Consider the following 24,225-nt stretch of genomic DNA (forward strand, 5'->3'; position numbering starts at 1 on the left):
CACTGCCAAACCTGGAAGCAGAGAATCTACATTACAGCACGAATCAGCGCTTACTTCCCCAGGACAAAAATAGTCAACTGAGAGGTGTGAGTCATTTATTGTACCCTATTGAGAAGAAGTCAGTTCCCTTGGCACCAGGTCCAACACGTTTTCCCACTTTCCCCTCCTCAGCCCCTGGACCCCGCCCATCAATGCCAATCAAGCTTGTACCCTGAAATCCCTGAGGGGTCAAAGAGGTACAGGAAGGCAGGAATTAAAGATTTTATGATTTAAATCATAAAACATAGCTTATCAAGACCCACCAGATTCTCCATGACCCAGCAAAGTTGGAGCAGAAGGACTGGTATGGGTTTGGGGATCGGGGGGCCAGCTAAAGTCATGTGGTCTCTGGAGTCCAAGGTAGAAAGGGGTCTGATCATATTTTCGCTGGTCCGCAGAGGTCTATACCTTCTAAACTATCTTCAACCCATTTGTCTTTCTTCAAGGCACAGATCCGTGCGCCACTTTTCATGTTGAATCTGTGGGCAAAGAACAAAGGAAACACTGAGTCACCCCCTGCATGCCATGCACAAGTCCCATGTCACTTTCCTTGCTGCTGACTGTCCCTAAATTGTTCTCTCTGTAAAACATGAAGTCACTCTATCAGACCTGTGGCTTGCATACCAGGAAGCACACCCAAGCTTCAGGGAGAGTTTATTAAATTGCGTTTCCTGGACCTGTTTCCCTGAGTTTATGATTTGGTGTATCAGAGTAGGGCTGAAGACTGAAAACATTCTGAGGATTTGCTAGCATGGAAAATTCCCCTCAACGGGGCCTCTTTGCTCTATCTTTTCATGTATCTGTGTGCATCTGGGACACCAGTCATTCTTTGGATCTAGAGAGATCTGTTTCTTTTCTGATCTGTCCACCTCCGAAACTTGACTATTGTCTAAACTATAGACCAGTTATGCCTTTTATTATCTAGGTGGTCTTAGAAAAATCTCTCCACCTCCCTGATCCTCAGTTTTCATGATAATGAAAATGTGCCCCCCAAGAGGGTTAGCCAAGATAATATACATGACAGTGCCTTATAGACACTGAGTGTAAGCCATCTCCGTCAAGCTTCGTTATAACCCTATGATGCAGCGCTGTTTACTCCGCTTCACAGATAAGGAGTGCAAAGGAGTACCAGCACAATGCAGTACAGAAGAGTTAGGCACCTGCCCAGAGTCGCCCAAGACTACAGGTTGGCAAATCTACAGGCAGAAACTAATCATGACCCTCTCACTCTTTTTACTATGCAGTAATGCCTAGAGCTTTTAAGCAATTCCTTCCTCTGGGCATAAAATATTAGGATATAATGCTCGGCGCCTTGGAGCTCCAAGAAACACGAGTCAGGGCAGGAACACAGGTGCAGCTACTGGCACCAGCTAAGAAGCGCGGAGCTCCCCCTAGCGCCCACACTTGGCTCTGCACCCAGGTTTTGGTGGCTTCACTGTCCGGGTTTAGAAACCTTATTCTGGTGGGACATTGCCATCTAGCGTTCGCTATGCTAATTTTAGGTGAACTGGTCCCCACTCTCTGGAGGAAGAAGTCAGGGATTGAACAGGGGAAGACACTCACATTACACCATTGCTGTGGGAGCAGGAGGAACTGGGGTATTTGTAACAGTGGATTTTCTTCAGGGGAATCTTTTTCTTCGCAAATGCAAAGCAACAATGGGAGGTCGACACATGCACTAGAAGAGAAGCACAAAAATGGTTTATATCCATTTCTCAACCTGGACTTTGTTCCTTTCTTTCAGGATGGTTTTAAAAGCAACAACAGGGCGGCCAGGTGGCTCAGGTGGTTAGAGCGCAGGGCTCATAACACCAAGGTCGCGGGTTCGATTCCCACATGGGCCAGTGAGCTGCGCCCTCCACAGCTAGATTGAAAACAACGACTTGACTTGGAGCTGATGGGTCCTGGAAAAACACACTATTCCTCAACAGAAAAAAATAATAATAATAAAAACAACAACAAAACCCTTCCAGGACAGGCCCAGGCTTTGGGACCACATCCAGAGGGCCCTAGTGCAGTGCTGTCTCATCAGCTACCTAGTTCTGTATTTACGCAAAGAGTCAGGACCCTGGGGTTCAGATCCTAGCTCCCCACAAACCAGCTGGTGGCTTTGGTCAAAAATGAACCCTCACCTGGGCTCCAGACTTCCCATCTGTAAAATAAGACTTTTTAGACTGATTTATATTATAGCGTCTCTTCCGGTTCTGCCATCCTACCACTAGTGTGTGGTTCTGCCTGAGTATTGGGGTCCAAGGGCTCTGGATGCCATACCCCGGGGGGTGGTGAGTCTGACACATGCAAGACAACTATGGTCTGAAAAGCTGGGGAAGGATGAGAAACTGTTCAAGGAGTTCAAACTGACAAAATGACAAGGAAAGCACTTCAGGAACTAGCCGCCTCCCCAATGCACTCTCCAGAATGCCCTCCTCCCCTCTCAGCTCTGTCCTGACCCCCAACTCCCGATCTGCACCCCCTCCCACACTCCACCCTCTAAAGACTTGCATTCCAACCCTGGCTCCTTCCTCTCGGTTTTACTGTTTACAAAGCCCCCTTTCACGTGTTTGGTGTCAGGTCAGTATTCTGTCAGCAGCTTCAGAAGGTAGACATTATCAATTCCACTTTACTGATGGAGAAACCAGAGTCTGAGAGGTAAAGTGACTTGCCTAAGCTTAGCCAATTGGAACGGCCCCGGGTCCTGACTTCGGACTCTACCCATTATCTGTTACTCTGTGGAGACAAGACACAGTCCCCTTTCTGGACTTCAGAGCTCCCAGCTTGGCCTGACAACTTCACAGCTCCCCTCCATCAGTCTGCAGGGGCTGGGTGATGCAGGGTCTCCTTTTGCTGGAGCTAGCGGCTCAGCCGTGTGTGTTTGCCCAGACTCATGGTTCTCCTGCTGGCCCTCTGCCCCCACCCCATCCAAGTCCTCCACGTCTCCTCTTCAGGAAGAATTCATCCCGGAGCAGGAGAGATGGAGGCAGTGAGTCCACGATGAGCCCTGTCCCCTAGCCCCAGAGCGCCTGACTGCATTTCTACCCTCCCCAGGGAGAAGCAAAGGGACGCCAGCCACACTCACAGCTCCTGCTGTCCACAGCCTGCAGACACATCCCTGCCACCAGCAGGCACACCAGGGCCATGGTGATGAGCTTCATCGCGGGCGTTCTGCCTCAGGACTTCCTCGAGTGGTCTTGATGAGTCTGGTGAAGCTGAGAGCAGTCCCTTGGCCCATCTTGTAGGGCCCAGAGCTTTAAAAGGAATGGTATGGGGTTTCCCGGACCCTGGTGCAGAGGTGGGGAAGTCACCAGAAGAGGTGGTTGGTTACTCACATCCAGTGACCACATGGAAAACGCCTCTCCTTCCCTCACCGGGTGGGGAGGGGTATGCAGGTATGTGGAAACTCCACACACCCTAACCCCAAGTGCAGCAGCAGATAAGGATCTTGAAGAAATGAGTAGAAGCTGTAAGCAGGGCAGAAAGGTGAGAGGGAGTGGACTATTTGTAGCTTCTCTGATCCCACATCTTCCATCGAGGGATGCAACCACTGTTCCTAGAACATGGCAAAGCTGAAGAGCCTGGACCAGGACGGAGACACACCTGTGTTTGAATGCCCGCTCTGCAAATTAGCAGTTGCCTAATCGCATCCAAGTCACATATCCACAGCAAAGTGGAAATAGTAACGTGTATGGTATGCACGAAGAAAGCCTCACAGATATGCAATAAGAATTAAATAAGATCTGCTGTGTCAAGTGTCGGGCCCAGATATTTCCAATCTCACCTTTTTCAATGAACTCAACACTTTCCAACAACTTCCTCTGTTCTAGGCCCTTGGTTTGCGCCAGAGAAGAAAATGAGACGCCATGACCGACCTCCAGCCACTGTCCAGATACCCGAGTAAAGGCCGTCCAGTGTAATGACAGCAGTAGACGTGCCATGTGGAAGGTACCGAGGACTGAGAGCTTCCCAAAGGCAACAGACAGGCCTCCCAGGGGGATGTCCTCAAGCCGAGTCTCTTGCAGAGAGCTGGATGGAAAGGGCCATGCCAGCAGAGGGAGGCGCTTGTGTACAGACAGTGTGGCATGAAGGAGCACATTCATTCAGAGATGCCAGATAGAGCTGGGGTGTGGAGTGTCAGTCAGGAGAGTAACAGGAGTGAGGAAATGACTGGGAAGAGATGTGACCATACAGCTACAGGGTGGCCAGGTCACGAAGCCACTGGGTGCAGTGCTTGCAATAAGTAGTAGCATGTAGTAGGCGCTCAAGAAAGAGTAGCTGGGCTGAATCTGTGTATTAAAATCATGAGGCCACTGTGCGTTATGTAATCATAGAGCGTTGGCGAGGCTGATCTATTTTGAGTGTGTCCTCTCTTGCTCACAAACCTGCAATGGCTTCCCATTGTCAAGTGGATGAAGTCCAAGCTGTTCACCTGGATAGGCATGGCTCCTCATGTTATAACTCCATGGATTCCTGCACATTTGAATACTTGCAATGCCCTGAACGTGGCACATGTTTTCCTAGCTCCAGGATTTTGCTTCTGCTGCAGGACCCTCCTCACTGTCTTCCTTTGAACTTTCTGCCCATTTCCAATGCCTTTGTCTCCTTCAAGACCCTTCCACTATTCCCAGCAGATAGGCATTCAGCCTCATTTGAAGTGCCCCCTGCGCCTGGACCTCCCCCATGAAGGTAGGTTTTAGATCGCTGCAACCCCTCCGCTCTGTGTATTCTTCAGACGAACACCTGGGCGGGAGTCCTGGTGTGTCCGAGTTCAAAGGGCCTGGAATACCATCTGCAATAGTGGCTCTTAATGTTTCCTGGGAGAGTTTTTGAAAAAATGCCTTGGCCTCATTTCAGAAACAGAATCAAAACATATGTGCTTGTGAGGTCTGACAATTAAGTTCGCGAACTTATTGCATGATACCTTTTTTGATATCAGAGGGATTATTCATTATGAATTTGTACCAACTGGACAAACAGTTAACCAAGTTTACTATTTGGAAGCGCTGAAAGGCTGTGTGAAAAAGTTAGACGACCTGAACTTTTTGCCAACAATTCACGGCTCTTGATCATGACAATGCACCAGTTCACGTGGCACTGTCTGTGAGGAAGTTTTTAGCCAGTAAACAAATAACTGTATTGGAACACCCTCCCTACTTACCTGACCTGGCCCCATTGACTTCTTTACCAAAAGATAAATGAAATATTGAAAGGAGGACATTTGGATGACATTCAGGATATCAAGGGTAGTACGACAATAGCTCTAATGGCCATTCCAGGAAAAGAGTTCCAAAATTGCTTTGAAGTGTGGACTAGGCGCTGGCATTGGTATAGCTTCCCAAGGGGAGTACTTCAAAGGTGACCATAGTGATATTCAGCAATGAGGTATGCAGCACTTTTTCTAGGATGAGTTCACAAACTTAATTGTCTGACCTCGTGTACGTGTTGGAGAAAACAACTCCAGGTAATTCAGGTCCCAGGAGATAAGAATCACGTAACCAGTATATTCCCCTCAAATTATAGATGGGATAAAAGGAGTCTCAGAAAGAGGAATGTGACTTCCCAAGGTCACACTGAAAATTCATTGCAGAGATGGGATTACGGACAGTCAGGTCACGTTGCCATCTGACCTCCACGTCTGTCAAGTCCCGTTCATCCCACCGGCTGCTGCTGCCTGCCACCCAAAAAGTACTTGAAGTAGTAAAAATAACTAACCCACTGTTGTTGCTCTCCTAATCTCTTTATCCTTGCCGATTGATACTTTTTTATTCCTTTACTGTCAGTGTAGTGGGGTTTCAGGAAAGAAAGAAGGTAAAAATATGTGGTCAATCTGCTGAATGTCACCGTCAGTCTTTTTGACTCACTTGGGACACGGAGAGGGAAGACATGGCCAACCAGGAAATTCTTTACTCTTTCCCTCCTCTTGGGGATGCAGCCCGGCCCACTCAAGAAGGGGACGGGGCTGCCCCTCCAGCAATTCACTTCCCTTCCTCCCCTCACTGTGGTCACTGTGAACCCAGGACTGGAAAAGAGGGAATGGAAAGATTAGTCATGACTTCCCTTTCCTGGCTTCCGCGGCACCAGGAAGGAACTGACTGGAGGTGCCTATCACACAGAAACCCAATGTTCCACATACCTGGCTCACCAACCCCAGCCTGGCCTCTTCTTCTCTAGGCCTTGGCACAAACGTAAGGGCCGAGTAATAACTCAATAAAATATGTGTGGGCTTGAATGAGATGGGTCAGAATGGCACAGGACAGATGGATAGGCAAGAAATGCTCTCAGCATAAACACTGAGCCAGTTATTCGTATGAACAACTCTTTTCTTAGAAGTTTGAAATCCAGGAAGTGCCTATAGAAAGGTTTTCTTATTAGTCATCTTTTAAGAAATAGGTACCTACCTCTGGAGCAGGCCCCCGCTGCCTCTTACAAACACAAGTCCAGACCCCACGGCCAGCACGCGAACACCTTGGGATTCAAAACACTTTCTCCTGTTTTCCAGTGCCTCTTACACTCTGCCTGGGTTCTCTCGTCCCCTATTTTTTCTGGAACATTAAGCACTTTTTTTTTTTTTAAAGAGGCCTCTTTTATCTAGTTCTCAGTAACAATGTAAAGGAGGCACCAAGAATCTCTCATGGCAACAGCAAACCTTAGGGTACCCAAAGAAAGTCACAGCGTGACAGTGTGTCCACTTTTCAATGTGTGTCCACAGCCATTGAGCTGCTGAGCTGGCTGGCAACAGCTTGGCCCACGGTGCTCCACTTACACACGAAGTGGCCAACCGAGCTCTGGCCACATGGCACCATCACTGTTCGGCACACACGGGGGAATGTGCCCTTCTGCCTGGCATGCTCATTCCAGCCTTACTGTGCTAACCTCCTGTAGATTGTCATCTGAGCACCGGGGTGAACCGAACTTACTCCTCATAGCAAGACCTCGAGCTCTCTTGCTCGGTGAGGTGCGTGGTAGCTCACACCCCTTCCTCTCAGTAGGCCTGCAGGGAATGAAGACAAGGGACGGGGCCAGGCTTCCCAAGATCCTGTTTACTAGGCTCAGGCCTAAGATCTTGACCCTGTTGGCCTTAAGCAATCCTTTGCTCAGGACAGGGTTGTGGCCAGATTTGCGGTTTGGAATGAGGGCTTGTGTTCGAGGCTGCAGGACAATGAATGAATGGAAGAAGGCAATCATATTTAGGTTTGAAAGAGTCTGGGAGAGGGTAAGAGGAGTGGGGGGTGGGAGATGAGGGTAAGGGGGATCAACTATGTGGTGATGGAAGGAGAACTGACTCCGGGTGGTGAACACACAATGGGATTTATAGATGATGTAATACAGAATTGTACACCTGAAATCTATGTAATTTCACTAACAATTGTCACCCCAATAAATTTAAAAAGAAAGAAAGAAAGAAAGAAAGAAAGAAAGAAAGAAAGAAAGAAAGAAAGAAAGAAAGAAAGAAAGAAGAGAAAGAAAGGAAGGAAGGAAGGAAGGAAGGAAGGAAGGAAGGAAGGAAGGAAGGAAGGAAGAAAGAAAGAAAGAAAGAAAGAAAGAAAGAAAGAAAGAAAGAAAGAAAGAAAGAAAGAAAGAAAGAAAGAAAGAAAGAAAGAAAGAAAGAAAGAAAAAGAAAGAAAGAGTCTGGGAAAGGTGGCAGGTGAGGAGGTGGGCTTTTCTAGTGGAAAGAGACTGAAAATCTGGATGTGGGGTCTCTGGGCTCTGCAGTTCATTTTCTGTGAGACCTTGGGCAGGTCACTTTCATTCTCTGGGCCTCAATTTCTTCACCTAAAACGAGGGAAAGTTGGCCTAAATCAGTAACTCTTTCCTTGGAAATGGGATTCATACTAGGCTCATTTGGGAAGGTTTTACCAAAAGATAAGTGTTTGAGCCCCACTCTGGAACTGCATCTTCTGAGTCCAGGGCCGTTGGAGTATCTTGAAACGTCTCCCCAGATAGTCCAATCCCACCACTTCAGCCATCAAAAGCCCCTAGCCTGGATGGCCGGCCACTGACACCTTCTCTCGTCTGGCATCAATGACTCGCTGGGTCTCCAAGGGGGGCAACCCATGCCCACCAGCCACACCCTAAACAGCCCCCTCGTCCATCCCTGCTGGACCTGGCCTCGCAGATCAGGCCTGTTATGCTGAGGGAGCTGCTGGGGAGGTCGCCCTCCCTTCCTGATGAGGATCAAAGGCCATAGGGCTGATCCCAGGCCCTGAGGCATTTAGATCCCAGCCACCTGAGGAGCCGCGGGCCACATTTAAAATGCTCCCATCTGAAATTTAGAAAGTACCAGGAAATCAGTGGCTCCAAGAAACCTGGTAGGTAGAACAGGGTCTTGGATTCCGAATGTTCTGCGGGCTGTTTTGTGATTCTTGAGTTGTTTGACCCTGAATCTAAAATATCCACCTTGCAAAGTCCCTTTGAGTATTCAAGGACTTGGTGTGGGTCAGGTGGGTGTCATACACAGCCTGGCACTCAGGACTCCAGCCTTTTCGTCCTCTCCCCCACCCCCCCCCCACCAACCTCTCTCCCAGCCCCAATCCCCACAGAGCAGGAAAAGCCCAGAGGTGAGCCATTGCAATTTACAGCTAAGGAGCAGGAGGTCCAGAGCAGACAAGTGAGCTGTATCATGGGGACCAGTGGCAGTGCCCTGAAGACAGCACGACCTCTGTATTCCCAGGCTGGGCTCTTCCTCTGTGATTTTCTGGCTTTGTGCTCATGTCCGGCGAGCTGGGCTGTGGCCAGAGAGAGAAGGAGGGCGTGATCGGGCCCCCTGGAATGCTGGAAAGCCCTGCAGGATTCCTGTAGCCACCTGGCGGTCAGGGCACGGTGCCAACTTTGCAGGAAATAGTGGAGAAAACTCGCCCCAGCATTTCTACCCTGCAGAGAGGAAGTGGCAGCAATTTGACTGCAAAATATGCCTACCAAAACCCAACAAGGCCCCCACGATTCAGGTAATACACCCACGGTTTGCTGGGAAAGTCCCCTCAGGAGCCCTTCTCTCCCTGGGGAGGCAGGTGGACAGCCTGGGTCCCACCACAGCCCATAACCCATTTCCCCGTACATTCTGTACCCACAGCCCAGGGAGCCCAGGCTGGCTTGGGCAAGGGTGCCCTTCTGTCGGTGTCCCTCAGGCCTGGCTCCCAGGCTCAGCTCGGAGCTGGCCCACCCCCGGAGAGTGCACCGTCGCCAGAGTTGGCTTCCTGGGCTCTGGAATGAGCTGAACTGACCGCAGAGAGCGCACCGAGCTCACACGGCTCATCCCTCACAACCGGAATCGGGCCTGGGATAGGCTGACACGCAGAGCCTGGGCCTCCAGGACTCCTCGCCTTCACCTCTATCTTCTCGCGCAGTGGGAACATCCCTGGACATGGGATCCGACACCTACGTTTTCATCCAGGTTGCCACTTACTAGCACCTGCTCAAGACTGATCATCTTCCTGAAGCTCTGAGTCGTTGCCACTAAAACTGGGGACACGCTCCTCCATCTCAGGATTGTGGTGAGGACTAAACATGGAAGTGTGTGTGACGGCTTCCGGCTCAGCGCCTGGCTCGTCATCCCTGTTTCTGAGAGTGGTCTGTGTTTCCTCCCGCCCTGCTTGGTGTGGCAGAGGCATCTTTACAGCTGCTCCGTGGAGTTGTATTCTAACCTGGTCAGGTCCCGTTTCTCCACTGTGGCGGGCTCGCCGAGCTTTCTCAGAGCTGTGTGTTTCAGGAGCCAAGTTCAGAGCAGAAGTCAAGGCTGTGGTCTGTTAGACTTAGCCAAAGTCTGCACTCGCGAGGTTCCACCAGCCCTGTAACCCTGACTTACTCACATAATGTTCAGGGTCCAGTGCAAAATGAAAATGAGGGGCTCCTTGTTCAAAAACTAAGAATTTCAAGAGCACGGCAGCAGAGATTGTACAAGTCACATACCACGAAGGCTGCCCTGCCCCTATCGATCCTCCCGCCACGTTTCTGCTTTATGGTGGACAGGCAACCATCAGTTTGTGGTCACACAACAGCCTAGACGTCTGTCCCCACATGCCTTTCCCTAGGAAAGGAAGGATTTGTGGAACTGTGCCTGTCTGGGATTGAGTTTGTTACACCTTGTGTCTCTCCGCCCGGTCTTCAGATGAAGGGTTTGCAGTCAAAGACGGGTAAGATTTCTCATGGGAGAAACCACCTAAACCAGACGGGATCCCGTTGAGACCCCCGATGAGCTGTATGAAGATTGATGGGAAGAGGCTTTGTCATTCCTTCCCCCTGCTTGAGAAAAGCAGCTGCTGACTCTTGCCTCTCCCTCTCACCTAATTGTGAGAGTGGACCATTAGAGCGATAAGATCAAGCTCTTTCTGCTCAGCTCAAGGCGTTGTTTTACCTCAAGAGACTTTCCCCACCCCAGGGAGGTACATACCACACCTTAGTCATCATGGGACTGGATGCCTCGGCTGTTTTGGGACAAATAATTGGATTTTGAGATCATTCTTTCTATGTGGTGTAAGAGTTTCACAGACCACGCCTTAAATCCTTAAATCATGTGACTTCTTTGTCTAAAATCAATAAATACCGACAGTCGGCCCGATTCGGGGCCCCAGTCTCTGATACTGTGGGTCCCCTGGTCCTCTGTAATTTAACTGGATTGAGTCTCTGTCTCTTTTTTATAGCTTAACCCAAAGCCGCCCCTTCTCGCCTCCCGACAGCCTTTGGTGCGCAGGACGCGACTTCAGTTTACTCTTTAGAATCTCCCTCTCTCCACTCTGGGTCTCCTAGCCCTGGTTTCGAAGGTGTCTTTCCAAAGTCCCACCATTACGGTTTTATCATGCCAAAGTCCTAACATAAGACTTTTCCCACAGGAGCCAGAGGATGCATTTCACTTACCACAAACATTTCTCCAAGTGACACACCAACCTTCATGTCACCCCCCACCCCCAGCCCGAGTCAGCAGCAGGCTCAAAGACCAGAGCTGCGGCCAGCCAGTCACGTCTAAGACGGCAGAGAAGGGATTGTGGAGAAGGGGAAGATATTAAAAAGAGACGTTCTTTCTGCAGATGTAGGTCCATCCTGCCCTGCTGTTTCTACCTGGAACTTGTCTCAACCAAGGAGTTCTCCTACCACCCAGATATGAGGTGATTCAGTCCGATGGAACATGTTTGGCACCCAGGATAGGTCAAGTTAAGGAATTAAAGGAATTGGTCACCACCCTGCTCTGCCATTGCCTCCACCCACCTTCAGCGGATATCCAGGTGTTATCACCTTCGCCTTCAGCAGGTGTGTTATTAGACAGATAAAGCACGTAGATTCCAATAAGCACCCACATAGTCTCTCCCGTCTTGCACACAATCACACCAGGAAAAATAAATAGGTAACTTGGTTTTGTTCTCCTTCTACCATTCTCGAGCTCTATCTACATAAGTGTCCTCATCTATAAGTTACGTGTTCTAATCTGTCTGTCCCCTGATTAGGTGGTTGGAGGTCACAAACCTCATAGGAGACAGCACAGCTAGGTGGAGTAGGTGTTCAGCAAAGGTCACGGTTACCAACATTTCCAGCCCTCTCCCACTGCCTCCTTTCGCTTCTGTCCCTTCCCAGCCAAACTGAAATACTGCACCTCATTCTCTCCAGTTCCTTCCTGCCCACAATTTCAATATACTGCGTACCAGCCTCTGTCTCTACCACATCACAAAAACTGCAGTGGCTAAAGTCGCCGGTGGGTGACCTCCTTGTTGCTAAATCCAAGGCACCCATGGGTGTCGTCTTGCCTGACCTCTCAGCACCCTTGACCCTGTTGACCCTTGCTTCTGGAAACACCCTCTCACCGGGGCTTGAATGACAGGTGCCCTTCCTGGTTTTCCTCCAACCTTAGAAGGTCAGACAATTAAGTTCAAAAACTCATCCTAGAAGAAGTGCTACATACCTCACTGCTGAATATCACTATGGTCAACTTCAAAGTACTCCCCTTGGGAAGCTATGCACCGACGCCAGCGCCTAGTCCACCCTTCAAAGCAATCTTGGAACTCTTTCTGGAATGGCCATCAGAGCTGTCATCCTATTACACTTGATGTCCTGAATGGCATCCAAATGTCTTCCTTTCAATATTTCCTTTATCTTCAGGTAAAGAAAGAAGTCATTGGGGGCCAGATCAGGTGAATAGAGAGGGTGTTCCAATACAGTTATTTGTTTACTGGCTAAAAACTCCCTCACAGACAATGCCGTGTGAGCTGGTGCATTGTCGTGATGCAAGAGCCATGAATTGTTAGCGAAAAGTTCAGGTCGTCTAACTTTTTCATGCAGCCTTTTCAGCATTTCCAAATAGTCAACTTGGTTAACTCTGCAGTTGGTACAAATTCATAATGAATAATCCCTCTGATATTAAAAAAATGTTAGAAACATCATTGCAACAAGTTTGCGAACTTAATTGTCAGACCCCGTGTGTCTTTGACTTCTGAGGCATGGTTAGAGGCTCCCTATCCTCCATTCATCCCTTAATCTTCACGTTCTCCTATCCCACCATGGAATAACAGGGTTTAACAGCTAATGTTACTGTGTGCTAGGCACTACTCTAAGTCCTTCTCGTGTGTGAACTTGTCTAATCTTCCTCATAGCACTGGAAGCATTGTTATTATCCCCCATTTTACAGATGAGGAAACAGAGGCCATAGAAGTTATCCAAGTTATCCAAGATTACTCAGCTAGAGTTGGCTATTAGCTGGCTCAGCTAGTCATCAGGGAGGTGGGATTCCAGGGTAGACAGTCTCGCTCCAATTCTGAACCAGCACTCGGCACTATCTCTAGGCAGAGACTTGCCCCCTGGGTGCTGCCCAAACACCTTAGCTTATCCTGCAGCATTCCTCCTGATCTGGCTACAACACACCACTTACAATCCCATATACACATTCTGTGCACTTACACTAGATTCCATGCCTTTCTGCAGACACACCCTGGTCTGCACACATGATCCTTTGTGTAAGAGGATAACCTCCTCCACCAGTTTCATCATATTTATGAGCTTTTACTCTTGTCCCAAATCACCTCCTCTGTGAGGCCTTCTCCCTTCCTCCCAAACCCCACTCTTTTCTGGGTCCAGGTGCTGTGTTCTTCCCTCTGTGCGTACTCAGGCTACCAGCCTCATTGGTCCATGGCCAAGCCTGCCTTCTCGTCTAGACTCTGAGCTCCTGGCCTAACACAATGCATGTGATACTGCTGATAAATGTGTAGGCGAGCTAATCAGCTGACCCATATTGAAATAGAACTTGAGGTCTTATCCTCATCTGCCTGGTGTTTTAATAACCTAAGCGTGAAAACTAAGTCTTCACACTCTGGTCCCCGCATGCTTTCATGTGCAGACAATGAGACACACGTGTCAACTCCCAATTCCTAGGCTGTGAGGCCTCCTCAGACAGTCCCAACCCCTCAGGCCATTGCTCTGGTCTGCACAGCCATCCAGGCGTCTGAAAATCCTGCCTTTTCCACAATGTCTCATCCCAACCATGAGTTTTACATTCTCCCATAATATTCAGGTTATTACATGTGGCCCAACAGTTACAACTTGACCACCGAGTCATGTCCCACATAGAAAGGACTGTCTCCAAACAGGAAGCAGTGTCTGCCAGTTACAACAATGGTCCCCCAGATTTTCCCAGCTGGCTGTGGCTTCCTTGGACCCTTACACCCATGCGCTAATTTGAGTCTCACAACAAGGAATAAAATAATTAGCAGAAATCTATTTTACAGATGAGGACATTAAGGCTCAGAGATTAACACCACACACAGGCCTCCCCTCAAATTCCCTGAGCAAAGAGTTGGGCCCTATGGGTCCAAGGAGCCCCCAGACAAGTCCCGTGTTGAAGCAGGTCCATGCCAGGTGAACACGGGATGGACCATGTCCCCCTAAGAAATGAATTTTCTCCAAAGAGCATTTCTTTCTAGTCTCCACATCTGTATTTCCCAGGGCAGGTCTTTGTCATCACCTCACCTGTATAAATAAGCAGTCTGGCTTTACTAATAGCCAGGCTATAAATGCAGTCTGGCTTTACTAATTCAAGTACATCAGTGGAAAGGCAAGTTGCATTTAAGACTGCTATTGAATAAATGTGGTTCTCTAACTTTCGACGGTATATAATTTCTTCTAACTATTACTGGGTTGAAGGTACTTAGAAGATATGTTTTCATGGAGAGTTTATCAGGATCAGTAATTAGCAGAACAATTGTGATCACTTGAAAGCAGTTGGAAGCAGATTAAACCCACTAAAGAGAATCATCACTCAAAAAAACACAATAGCAGTATCCATTTACATGCCAACAATTGCTGTGCCAATTAGAAAGGCATGTACTCAAACAGCTACTGTAAATCTTAGTCTTGATGCAGTATTTGACATCTCTCCCAGCAAAATCACCCACTTACTAAGTGAAGAAATATTTAAAGAATGCCTCCCTAGCACTCTCCAGTGTGCTGGGAACAAAAAGACACAAAGCATTTGCCCTAGAGCTCACACACTGGGGAAAAGACATCATTTTCAAGCTAATTACACAAACAAGATAACATTTCAAATAGGATTAAGTCAGTGAAAACCATAACAAAGGGATCTGACTAGTAGGAGGATTAAAGAGTTGGTATTTGAGCTGAGACCTGAATGACAAGCAGATATGAAGATGGAAGGGTAGAGTAGTCCAGGCAGAGAGAATAGTGAGTGCAAAGGCCTAATGGACATCTCAGCTTACAGGGAAAGTAGTTTACTTGGTAGGTGCAGGAAAAATGAGTCAAACCAAGATGGGGAAGGACTTTACTAAAGGATATGTTATCAAGCCAGCTCCATTGTGGGTGACTGGAACTGCATCTCCCAGAGACACTTGGGGAAACGTTGAAGAGCACACACCAGAGCCATCGTCTCAGGAGTGAGAGAGCTGGGGTATTGGTACTGCAGTTCATGTCAGTCATTGGTGAGGGCTGCTCCCTGGCACTTCTGTCCCACCCTGCTCATGGGTAGGGTGGTTTCCATGGCTAAAGTCAGTTGATGGAAGGCCTATGTGAGAGATGTGAGCTGGGTATTTGCATCATCTACTACATGCAGAGACCAGCCGGGAGTGTTCCAGAAAGAAAGTCAGCGAGGGTGGCATGTAAAACTTGTAGGGGGACAAGAGTAGGCAATGGAGTCTGTGATGAAGGCGGGGACCAGCTGATGTGAAGCCTGGTAGGTCATGATGAGTTTGAACGTTATTCTAAGTGCATTGGGAAGACAACTGAGAAATTTAGTCAGGGATAAGAACTGACTTAAAAAATATATATATGTATATAACATTACTCTCTCAGTTCTGTGGAGAAGAGTGTTTTTTTGTTTGTTTGTTATTTTTTGTTGTTTTTTTGGTTTTGTTTGTTTGTTTGTTTTTTGTTTTGTTTTTTTGAGAGCAAGAGAGAATGTAGGAGGGCCAATCAGGAGGCAACAGCAGAAGACCAGGCAAGAGATGATGGTGGCTTCCACTGGCATGGGGGTGGGACAAAGTGGATGGACTCAGGTGTGCGGTGGCAGGACCGAAGGATGGGTCAGTTGTGGGGGAAAGTAGAGGAAACATGAAGCCTTGGTTTGGGTGTCAGCTTTGAGATAGAGGGTTACAACAGAAGCAGGCTGGGCTGTGTCATTCAATAACTGTGTAACTTGAGTCAGTCATTCCTGCCATCTGTGCTGCATTTTCCTCACTTGCGAAATAAGGGAGTAGAACTAACAGCTCTCTAAGAACACATAAGTTTCATAGTCTATGACTTAAAAGCAATAAAAACAATCTCTTTCTTAAAGTTTCAGTTCTTTTTAATAATGTCATAAACCCATATGAACCACCACTCAAAACAAAAGCTAGCACCTTAACAAGAATCTACTTCTAACCATATTTTCTGCCTGATTCCTCCATCCCAAGTTAACCAACATCCTAAATGCCCTTGCTTCCTTTTTCTATATTTTTAATCTCTCTGTTTTCTAAAATGTGTTATTTTTTTTTAACTTTACTAAAAGGGTATCATACTGTTTCTAACTGTAGGGACTTGCTTTTTTGTCCAATAGTAGTTTGTTAATATACATCCACTTTTGTAGCGTATAATATTCCATTGGTTAAGTATACCACTATTTGCTCAACCAGTCTCTCAATGGGCCTGAGTTTTTCTCCAGATATTTGTCATTGTAAACCAAGGGCAGCTATGAACATTTCAGTATCAGCAAAACTTCTATCAGGCATATATAATGCCTTGAAATTGTCGGTTTAGGATAGTCACTATTATGAGATAGTTCCAATCATTTTCCAAAGCAGCTACATGAAAACACCAGCAATGCATAGGAAAGCATGTAGAGCTACAGTCTCTCCAACGCTCGGTATTCTCTGAGTTTTCACTTTTTTTCTAACCAAATTATTTTGAATTGAGTTCTCTTTCTGATCTGTATTTGCAGTTCCCTGACCAGTAATGAGGCTAAGTACTTCTTCACCGGTCTCTCAGCCATAAGTGTTTCCCCTTCTGTGAAACGTCTGTTCCTGTGTGTGTGTGTGTGTGTGTGTGTGTGTGTGTGTGTGTGTGTGTGTTTTCGGCCATTTTTCTTCTGTGTATTTGTCTTTCTTATCAACATCATCAGCCTGCTTCCTTCCTGTAGAATGCTGGGGTTCAAGATCATTTTGTGCCCTGAGAAGTCAGCCTTATTTAATCCAGACTGGAGTGCTTTGGGCAATATAACTCTCTCAAACACTTTTCTCAAGTGTCATGTAGCTAAACTCACCATTCACTTTGAGACATGCCCCTGCCCCTTCTCTGGATATAATTTCAAGTACTTTGACACTAGCAGGCTTTATGCCATCCAGTTTCTTTCCCATGAGTCATTTTGTCCAACTAATAGGATTCCTTGGGACTATCTTTATCTCCTCAGAAATCTTCACAAAGTGAGTGAAGATCGTGCCCTTGGTTTGGTCTTGACCTGTAGGCTAAGTGTTCTTAGCCTTTAGTTTCGATCTTTGCCCCTAAAGTTATGCGCTATTTTGAGAATATTTTATAGGCTGCAGAGATTGGAAATGAGAGATAATTGTTCCTCTCAATCCTGCAAATCCCAGCATATCCAGACTTGTTGTGTTCCCTTTCAGTGTGTATGCTTGCACATGAGATACTTATCTGTTGTCATCACTTTCTTGTACCTTATGAGATGCAGTTAGTAACAACTAACTCACGCCAGCGACATTCTGGTTCAAAACTTTTTCTCCCAATGCCAGAAATTCAATAGGTGTATGTTCTGCCTTCCAAATTATCACGTAACAGTTTTACCAAATGTTTCACTATTGCATTACACCGGTTGCCGTTTTTTTCCAGCCCCCTATAATAATTTCCTTGCTGTCTGCCACTCAGCTCCAAAGCCAAAACGACACATTTTATTCTTTCGTTAGCACAGCACTCCACTTCAAGCTACTAGTTTCCATACTGGTCAGCTTTTGCTGCAATAAACAACCCCAAACTCTCAGTGGCTTATAACAAGAAACATTTCTTTTTGGCTCTCAAGTCAGCAGGTCAACTGCATCTCTGCCCAAAGCTGTGGGTCAGTTCTTGGTCCCATGTCTTCGGACTTCTGGGCCCAGACTAAAGAAACAGCTCTCGTTTAGGACATGTCATTCTTCTGACAGAGGGTCCAAGACAAAGAGGATTGGCAGACACTTGCAATGCTTTTAAAACGTCTGCTGGGCTATGGTACAGCATATCTGCTCACGTTCCATTGTCTCCAGAAAGTTACATGGCCAAGCCCAAAGCCAATGATGTGGAGAAATATATTCTGAATCATTTTAAACAAGAATATAGTCTCCCTATTTAAAAAAAAAAAAAAGAATATAGTCTCCCACAGAAGAAGCTCTTGATACATTCCTGTACCAATCCTTTGTTAGTATGTGTATCGCAATATATTCTCCAATTTGTAGCTTATCTTCAAGTTGTCGGGTTTTTTTAAAGAAAGAAAACTCATAATTTTAATACAGAAAAATTTATCAGTCTTTTCTAGGCAATGTTTTAGTGTCTTGCTTAAGAAATCTTTTTTTTCCCCAAAGTTTAAAAAATACTTCTACTAGGGTTTTCCATTAAAATTTTTAAAGACTGATTTTAAACATTTAACCATCTAGAGTTGATTTTTGTATATGGTGTAATGTAAGGATTCAATTTAATCTTTTCTTCCATATGGATTGCCATTTTCCAGGCTTAATTTTTGAACAATCTCTCCTTTCCCCGTTGAATCACATGCCACAGTTTCATAATATATGCAGTTGTTTCTGGGCTTTCTTGTATCATTCCATTGGTCAACTTTTCTATCACTACATTTAATACTTATATAACTCATAACATTCATAGTATCTAGGAAAGTAAGTTTTCCTTCTCTGTTTTTTTGCTTGTTGTTTGTTTTTCAGCCGGATGTATTCTGAATATTTTTCACCCTATTACTCTTCTGTATACACTTTGGAGCCATCTTATCAAGTGCTAGGAAAAACTCTGGCACCACACTATGCTCTTCACACATACAAGCTCACTGAACCCTCACAATTACCCAGAGAAGGTCCGTATTATTTTCCCCAACCTACAGATGAAGAAACTGAACTGCACAGAGATGCTGGCGCATAGCTACAAAGCAGTAGCTCCCAGATTCAAACCCAGGCCTGTCTGACTGCAGAACCCCTGGAGTCCCCACATCACACGGTTTTGGGTTGGATGTGCTTATCTAAGAGATGCTGAATCATACCTGCCCTCTGGTTACCACAAGAAAGGGGATGTTGGCAAAAGCCTCATCAAACACCTGGTATTTCCTCTCCCTCTTCTGCGGGCTCCCAGCACCCAGCTCGCTCAGGCAGCACAGTGGACACATAATAAGCATGAGATCACACAGCCTAGACCATCTGCAGAGTCACTAGCTGAAGTGCATGCTGTCCCTTTGCTGAGGATTCCTGGTGACAGCAGAAACCATGCAGGCAGGCTACATCTGAGGCAGTTCATTCTCACTGATCAAACAAACAAGCAGGGGCCTGATACCTAGAGATGGTTCATATTTGACAAAGAAGTCAGGCTGTCGGTCTCCACAATACAGGAGTGGTGTGTGTGTGTGTGTGTGTGTGTGTGTGCACGCGCGCGCGCGTGTGTGTGTGTGTTTCTGTGTCTGTGTGTTGGTATACACATCAGAGCAAACTTTACCTTACCAGTATCTGGGCTGTCCCTTTTATACACATTTGATTCCTTAGTCCTTGAAAGAGGAGAAGGTAATCTTATTACTCTCTCTTGGAGTCAATGAAACAAAGAGGGTTAAATGACTTGCCAACTCACTCCAATTCTCTGTGCCCTTAATCAGTGGGAGTAATATTTATATTTAAGGTACTTGATTAACAAGGTTATTTTGACCAAGGCAATATAATATATGTAGAGCAGTGGCTCTCAATTCTGGGGAAGCAAATACCTGAGAACTTGTTAGACATGCAAATTCTTGGGCCCCACCCCAGACCTACCAGAGTCTTAAGTCTGGGGGTAAGGCCCAGTAATCTCTGCATTAACAATCCCCCTCAGCCCTCGCAGAGAAGGCTGGTGCTCCTAAAGGTTGAAAATCACTGATGAGGAGAACCCACCACAGAACCTGACAGGAGAACTCCTCAATGAGTACTAACACTTTTGGCCAAAGGTCACAGAGCTACTTCATGGCAAGTCAAGGACTCGGTCTCTGGCCCTGTGATTGATTCTAGACAACTTTTTCCTACCTCCTAGAAGAGAGATCTGCATATCTGGGAAGCTTAGTTATAAGTCAGATATTGGTGTGAAGTACAGATTACCTGGAAATACTCGAGTTTAGGGCTTGGAAAAATAACAGAGCAGAACCTTAGGCATGGAAAGCCCCATAGTCACTTCATCGTTTGTCATTTAAGACTCTTGTGAAAGTCATTAAGAAGTAAAAATTGTCAGTTATTAAAAAAAAAAAAAGTCATGGGGATGTAAAGTACAGCATAGGGAATATACCCAATAATATTGTAATAATTATGCATGGTGCCAGATGGGTACTAGACTTGTCGGGTGATCATTCTGTAAGGTATATAAATGTCTAGTCACTATGCCGTACACCTGAAACTCATATAATATTGTATATCAACTATAATTGAAAAATAAATTTTATTTGTGTTTATTTATTTATTTAAAATGTTTATTAAAAACACAGTTAACATACAATACTACATGAGTTTCAGGGGTGCATCATAGTTGTTCAACATTGACAGACCTACAGCAGTGATCACCATGATAAGTCCAGCACCCATCTGACACTGTACCATGCTATCACAGTATTACTGACTATATTCCCCATGCTGTACGTTACATCTCCATGACTTACTTGTTTTATACCTAGAAATTTGGACCACTTATTGTTCTTCATCTTCCCCCCCTTTCGATTTTTCAATTACAGTTGACATTCAATATTATTTTATATTAATTTCAGGTGTACAGCCTAGTGGTTAGACATTTACATAATTTAAGAAATGATCCCCCTGACTAGTCTAGTACCCACCTGGCACTATACATAGTTATTACCATATCACTGACTATATTCCCGTGCTTTACTTTATTATGTCCCCATGACTATTTTGTAGCTACCAATTTGTACTTCTTAATTCCTTCACCATTTTCACCCAACCCCTCCCATCTTCCACCCTAGCAAATCTAGTACCCATCTGACATCATACATAGTTATTACAATATTATTCACTATATTCTTTATGCTATACCCTACATCTCCATGACTACGTTGTAACAACAAATTGGTACTTCTTAGTCCCTTCCCCTTTTTTTATCCACACCTCCCAACCTCCCTCCCATCTGGCAACCATCAAAATGTTCTCTCTATCTATGAGTTTGTTTCTGATTTGTTTGTTTATTTTGTTCTTTACATTCCACATATAAGTGAATCACATTGCATCTGTCTTTCTCTGTCTGACCTACTCCACTCAGCACAGTACCCTCCAGGCCCATCCCTGCCGCCACAGATGGCAAGAACCCATTCCCTTCCCTGGCTGAGCAATATTTCACTGTATATATGTTCCACCTCCTCTTGTACCACCCAGCCATTCTTTCATTGACAGACACCCAGGCTGCCTCCACATCTTGGCCATTGTAAACAATAGTGTAATGAACATATGGATGCACACATTCCCTCAAAGTAGCATTTTGGGTTTCTTTGGATAAGTACCCAGAAGTGGGATTACTGGGTCCTTCTTTGTTTCTTGTTATAGCCTTTGTTTTAAAGTCTGTTTTGTGTAGTATAAGTATGATGGCTACCCCAGCTTTTTTTCCCCCCTCCATTTTCATGAAATATCTTTTTCCATCTCTTTACTTTCCATCTGTGTGTGTCCTTCGACCTGAATTGAGTCTCTTGTAGGCAGCATGTGTAAGGGCTTTGCTTTCTCATCCTTTCAGCCTCCCTATGTCTTTTGATTGGAGCTTTTAATCCATTTACATTGAAAGTAATTGTTGATAGATATGTAGCTATTGCCATTTTATTATTCATAATTTTGATCTCTCCCCACCCCACCCCCCACCCCCCAGCCTTAAACAAGTCCCTCTAACATTCTTTGTAATATTGGTTTGGTGGTGATAAACTCCTACAGCTTTTTCTTGTCTGGGAAGTTTATCTGTCCTTTGATTTTAAATGATAGCCTTGCTGGGTAGAGTACTCTTAGTTGCAGATCTTTGCATTTTACCACTTTGAATATTTTGTGCCAATCCCTTCTGGCCTGCAAAGTTTCTGTTGAGAAATCAGCTGACAATCTTATGTGAGCTTCCTTATAAGTTACTAGTTGCCTTTCTCTTGTTCCATTTAAGATTCTTTCTTTGTCTTTAATCTTTGCCATTCTAGTTATAATGCATCTTGGTGTGGGCCTCTTTGGGTTCATCTTGTTTGGGACTCTTTGCACTTCCTGGGCTTATATGTCTATTTCCTTTGCCAGGTTAGGAAAGTTTTCAGTTATTATTTCTTCAAGGACGTTCTCAATCCCTTGCTTTGTCTCTTTTCCTTCTGGTATCCCTATGATGCAAATGTGTTATGCTTGATGTTTTCCCAGAGGTCTCTTAATCTATCCTCATTTTTTTGGGTGCTTTTTTCTTTTTGCTGTTCTGATTGGGTGTTTTCTGCTACCTTGTCTTCCAAATCACTGAATTGATCCTCTCCTCTTCTAGTCTTTTGGTGATTCCTTCTAGTGCATTTTTTCATTTCAGTTATTGTGTTCTTCATTTCTGACTGGTTCTTTTTTATGGTTTCTATGTCTTCTTTTGTGCTTACTATCTTTTTGTTGGAGTTCTCACTGAGTTCCTTGAGCACTTGAGCATCCTTATAACCATTGTTTTGAACTCTGTCTCTGGTAGGTTGCTTGTCTCCATTTTATTTAGTTTTTTTTTCTGAAGTTTCCTTCTGTTCTTTTATTTGGGACGTTTTTCTTTGTTTCTCCATTTTGGCTGCCTCCCTGTGTTTGTTTCTATCTCTTAGGTAGATCTGCTATGTCTCCCAGTCTTAGCCAGGAGACCTTACATAGTAGGTGCCATGGCACAGTCACCCTGGTCACCTGCACCAGGTGCTCCAGGAATGTCCCTTGTGGGGTTGTGTGTGCCCTCCTGTTATAGTTGAACTTCGATTGCTATTGGCAGTTCAGTGGGTAGGATTGACCCTCAGGCTGTTTGGCTGTGGGGTTTGGCCATGTCCATAGCTTACAGGCTGCTGTGGGGGAGACTTACCCCAATGAGTGGGATTCACCCCAGCAGGCTCTGGTGCCTGTTGAGACCACCCTTTGTGTATGCCATTTGTGGGGCTAATTGGGCAGTGCTCTGCTGTGGTCTGAAGCCAACCTTCAGGTATGTTGGTTCTGGGGCTTTTGCGGAGGGGCTTCAGTGCAGGTGTAGGTCACCCACTACCTGTGACTAGGTGGGGACTACCTGGTAGGAGCTACATAGTGATCCATGGTTTTTCATTGCCTGTGCTTAACCTGGAGGCACGTGGCAGAGGCACGTGGGAAAGGAGAACAGAGGATAGCTACCACCAATACCGGGCCTGGGGTAGCTCTGTAAAAAGCCAGGATGTCCTGAGGCCTGCTGACACCTGCTGACTACCTTAAAGTTCAGCCACTGAAAAAGGCTTGTGCAGTATGCAAGTTGGGTGACGGCAGGGTCTCAGGGAGTCTTTAGAGTAGGAAAAGTTGTGGTCACCAGATTAATGTAGATTGTGGTTTGGTGCCAGTGCTGATACTGGAGCTACTCAGGAAAAGTCTCAGAGCACACTGAGGCCAGTTGTCACCTGCCTGTGGCCTGTGGACTCCAATAGTTTTCCAAGAAACTGCAATTCGGGAAGTGCTGGCTGCTCTTGAAGAAAGTGCCTCCAGTGGTACTTGAGTTGGGTGGGGTGGGGGTCCCAGTGAGTTAGCAGGATGGAATCTGGTGCTCACCCGACCAATCAGATTTAGATTTGGCCGTATGCATAGGGGGCAAGCTCAACACATTAAAGATGGCGGCTGCTTGCCCAGTTGCACTGGAGAAGCACCCCACACAGGAAAAATGGCAACTGTCCTCCAGCACTGGCTTTAAAGCCACACAGCTCAGTTGGCTCCCAGGATGTCTCTGTATCTGAGTATATGACTATCTCTGTGTGGGTACCGGTTTCCATGTTTATGCCTCAAACAACACACATGTTGTGGAGTATGGACATCTGGGGCTGTGTTGCAGACTCTGTGTTTCTGAGCATGCAGTCCTTAGAATATGTTTATGTGTATGTGCGAATACATCGTATTGTAGGATCATGGATGCAAGGTGATGAACGAAACAAACTCAGACCATCTGTGCCTTCTTGTTGACCATCCCTTTCTTGCACAGCTCCACTAACAGGGAACAGATACCTACGTTCCAAACAATGAAACATTTAAATGTGTTGGGGCCATTTTACCAGGAAAAAGCGGACAGATCATTACAAGGAAAAGACTGGCTGTACTATTCATGCAGACAGTAGATAAATCCTCAGTGGGATGGGACTTTGAAAACCCTTTATCTATCAGGTGAGTGACACTGGGCAGGCCACAGACCACTGTTCCCATCATCTCCCCTAGGCTTCAGTTCTCTGAGTCTAAAGTGGGAATTAGAAGAAAAGGTGCCTGTGACAGTTAAATAAGGTAATGCCCATAGCCCCTTGCCCACAGAAGGTGCTCAGGAGATGTGGTC

The 24,225-nt window shown here is 46.0% G+C and overlaps 1 protein-coding gene across 1 annotated transcript; it reads right to left on the reverse strand.

The window, feature by feature from the left end:
• Positions 1–383: 383 nt before the first annotated feature.
• On the reverse strand, positions 384–3,220 carry CCL1 (C-C motif chemokine ligand 1). Its single transcript, XM_033089192.1, has 3 exons — positions 3,116–3,220; positions 1,603–1,717; positions 384–518 (listed from the first exon to the last, which is right to left on the reverse strand). Exons 1-3 carry the CDS (start codon positions 3,189–3,191, stop codon positions 416–418), a joined length of 294 nt encoding a protein of 97 aa, XP_032945083.1. The 5' UTR covers positions 3,192–3,220; the 3' UTR covers positions 384–415.
• Positions 3,221–24,225: the final 21,005 nt, after the last annotated feature.

The sequence above is a fragment of the Rhinolophus ferrumequinum genome, chromosome 21 (assembly GCF_004115265.2).
Source record: "Rhinolophus ferrumequinum isolate MPI-CBG mRhiFer1 chromosome 21, mRhiFer1_v1.p, whole genome shotgun sequence".
Classification (NCBI taxonomy): Eukaryota; Metazoa; Chordata; class Mammalia; order Chiroptera; family Rhinolophidae; genus Rhinolophus; species Rhinolophus ferrumequinum.

Excerpts from the sequence above, each read along its gene's own strand:
- CCL1 (XM_033089192.1), bottom strand. The coding sequence starts at position 3,191 with ATGAAGCTCATCACCATGGCCCTGGTGTGCCTGCTGGTGGCAGGGATG. Across the intron at positions 1,718-3,115 it reads GGCTGTGGACAGCAGGAGCT|TGCATGTGTCGACCTCCCAT; the intron begins GTGAGTGTGGCT and ends CTTCTCTTCTAG. Across the intron at positions 519-1,602 it reads TCCCACAGCAATGGTGTAAT|ATTCAACATGAAAAGTGGCG; the intron begins GTGAGTGTCTTC and ends CTTTGCCCACAG.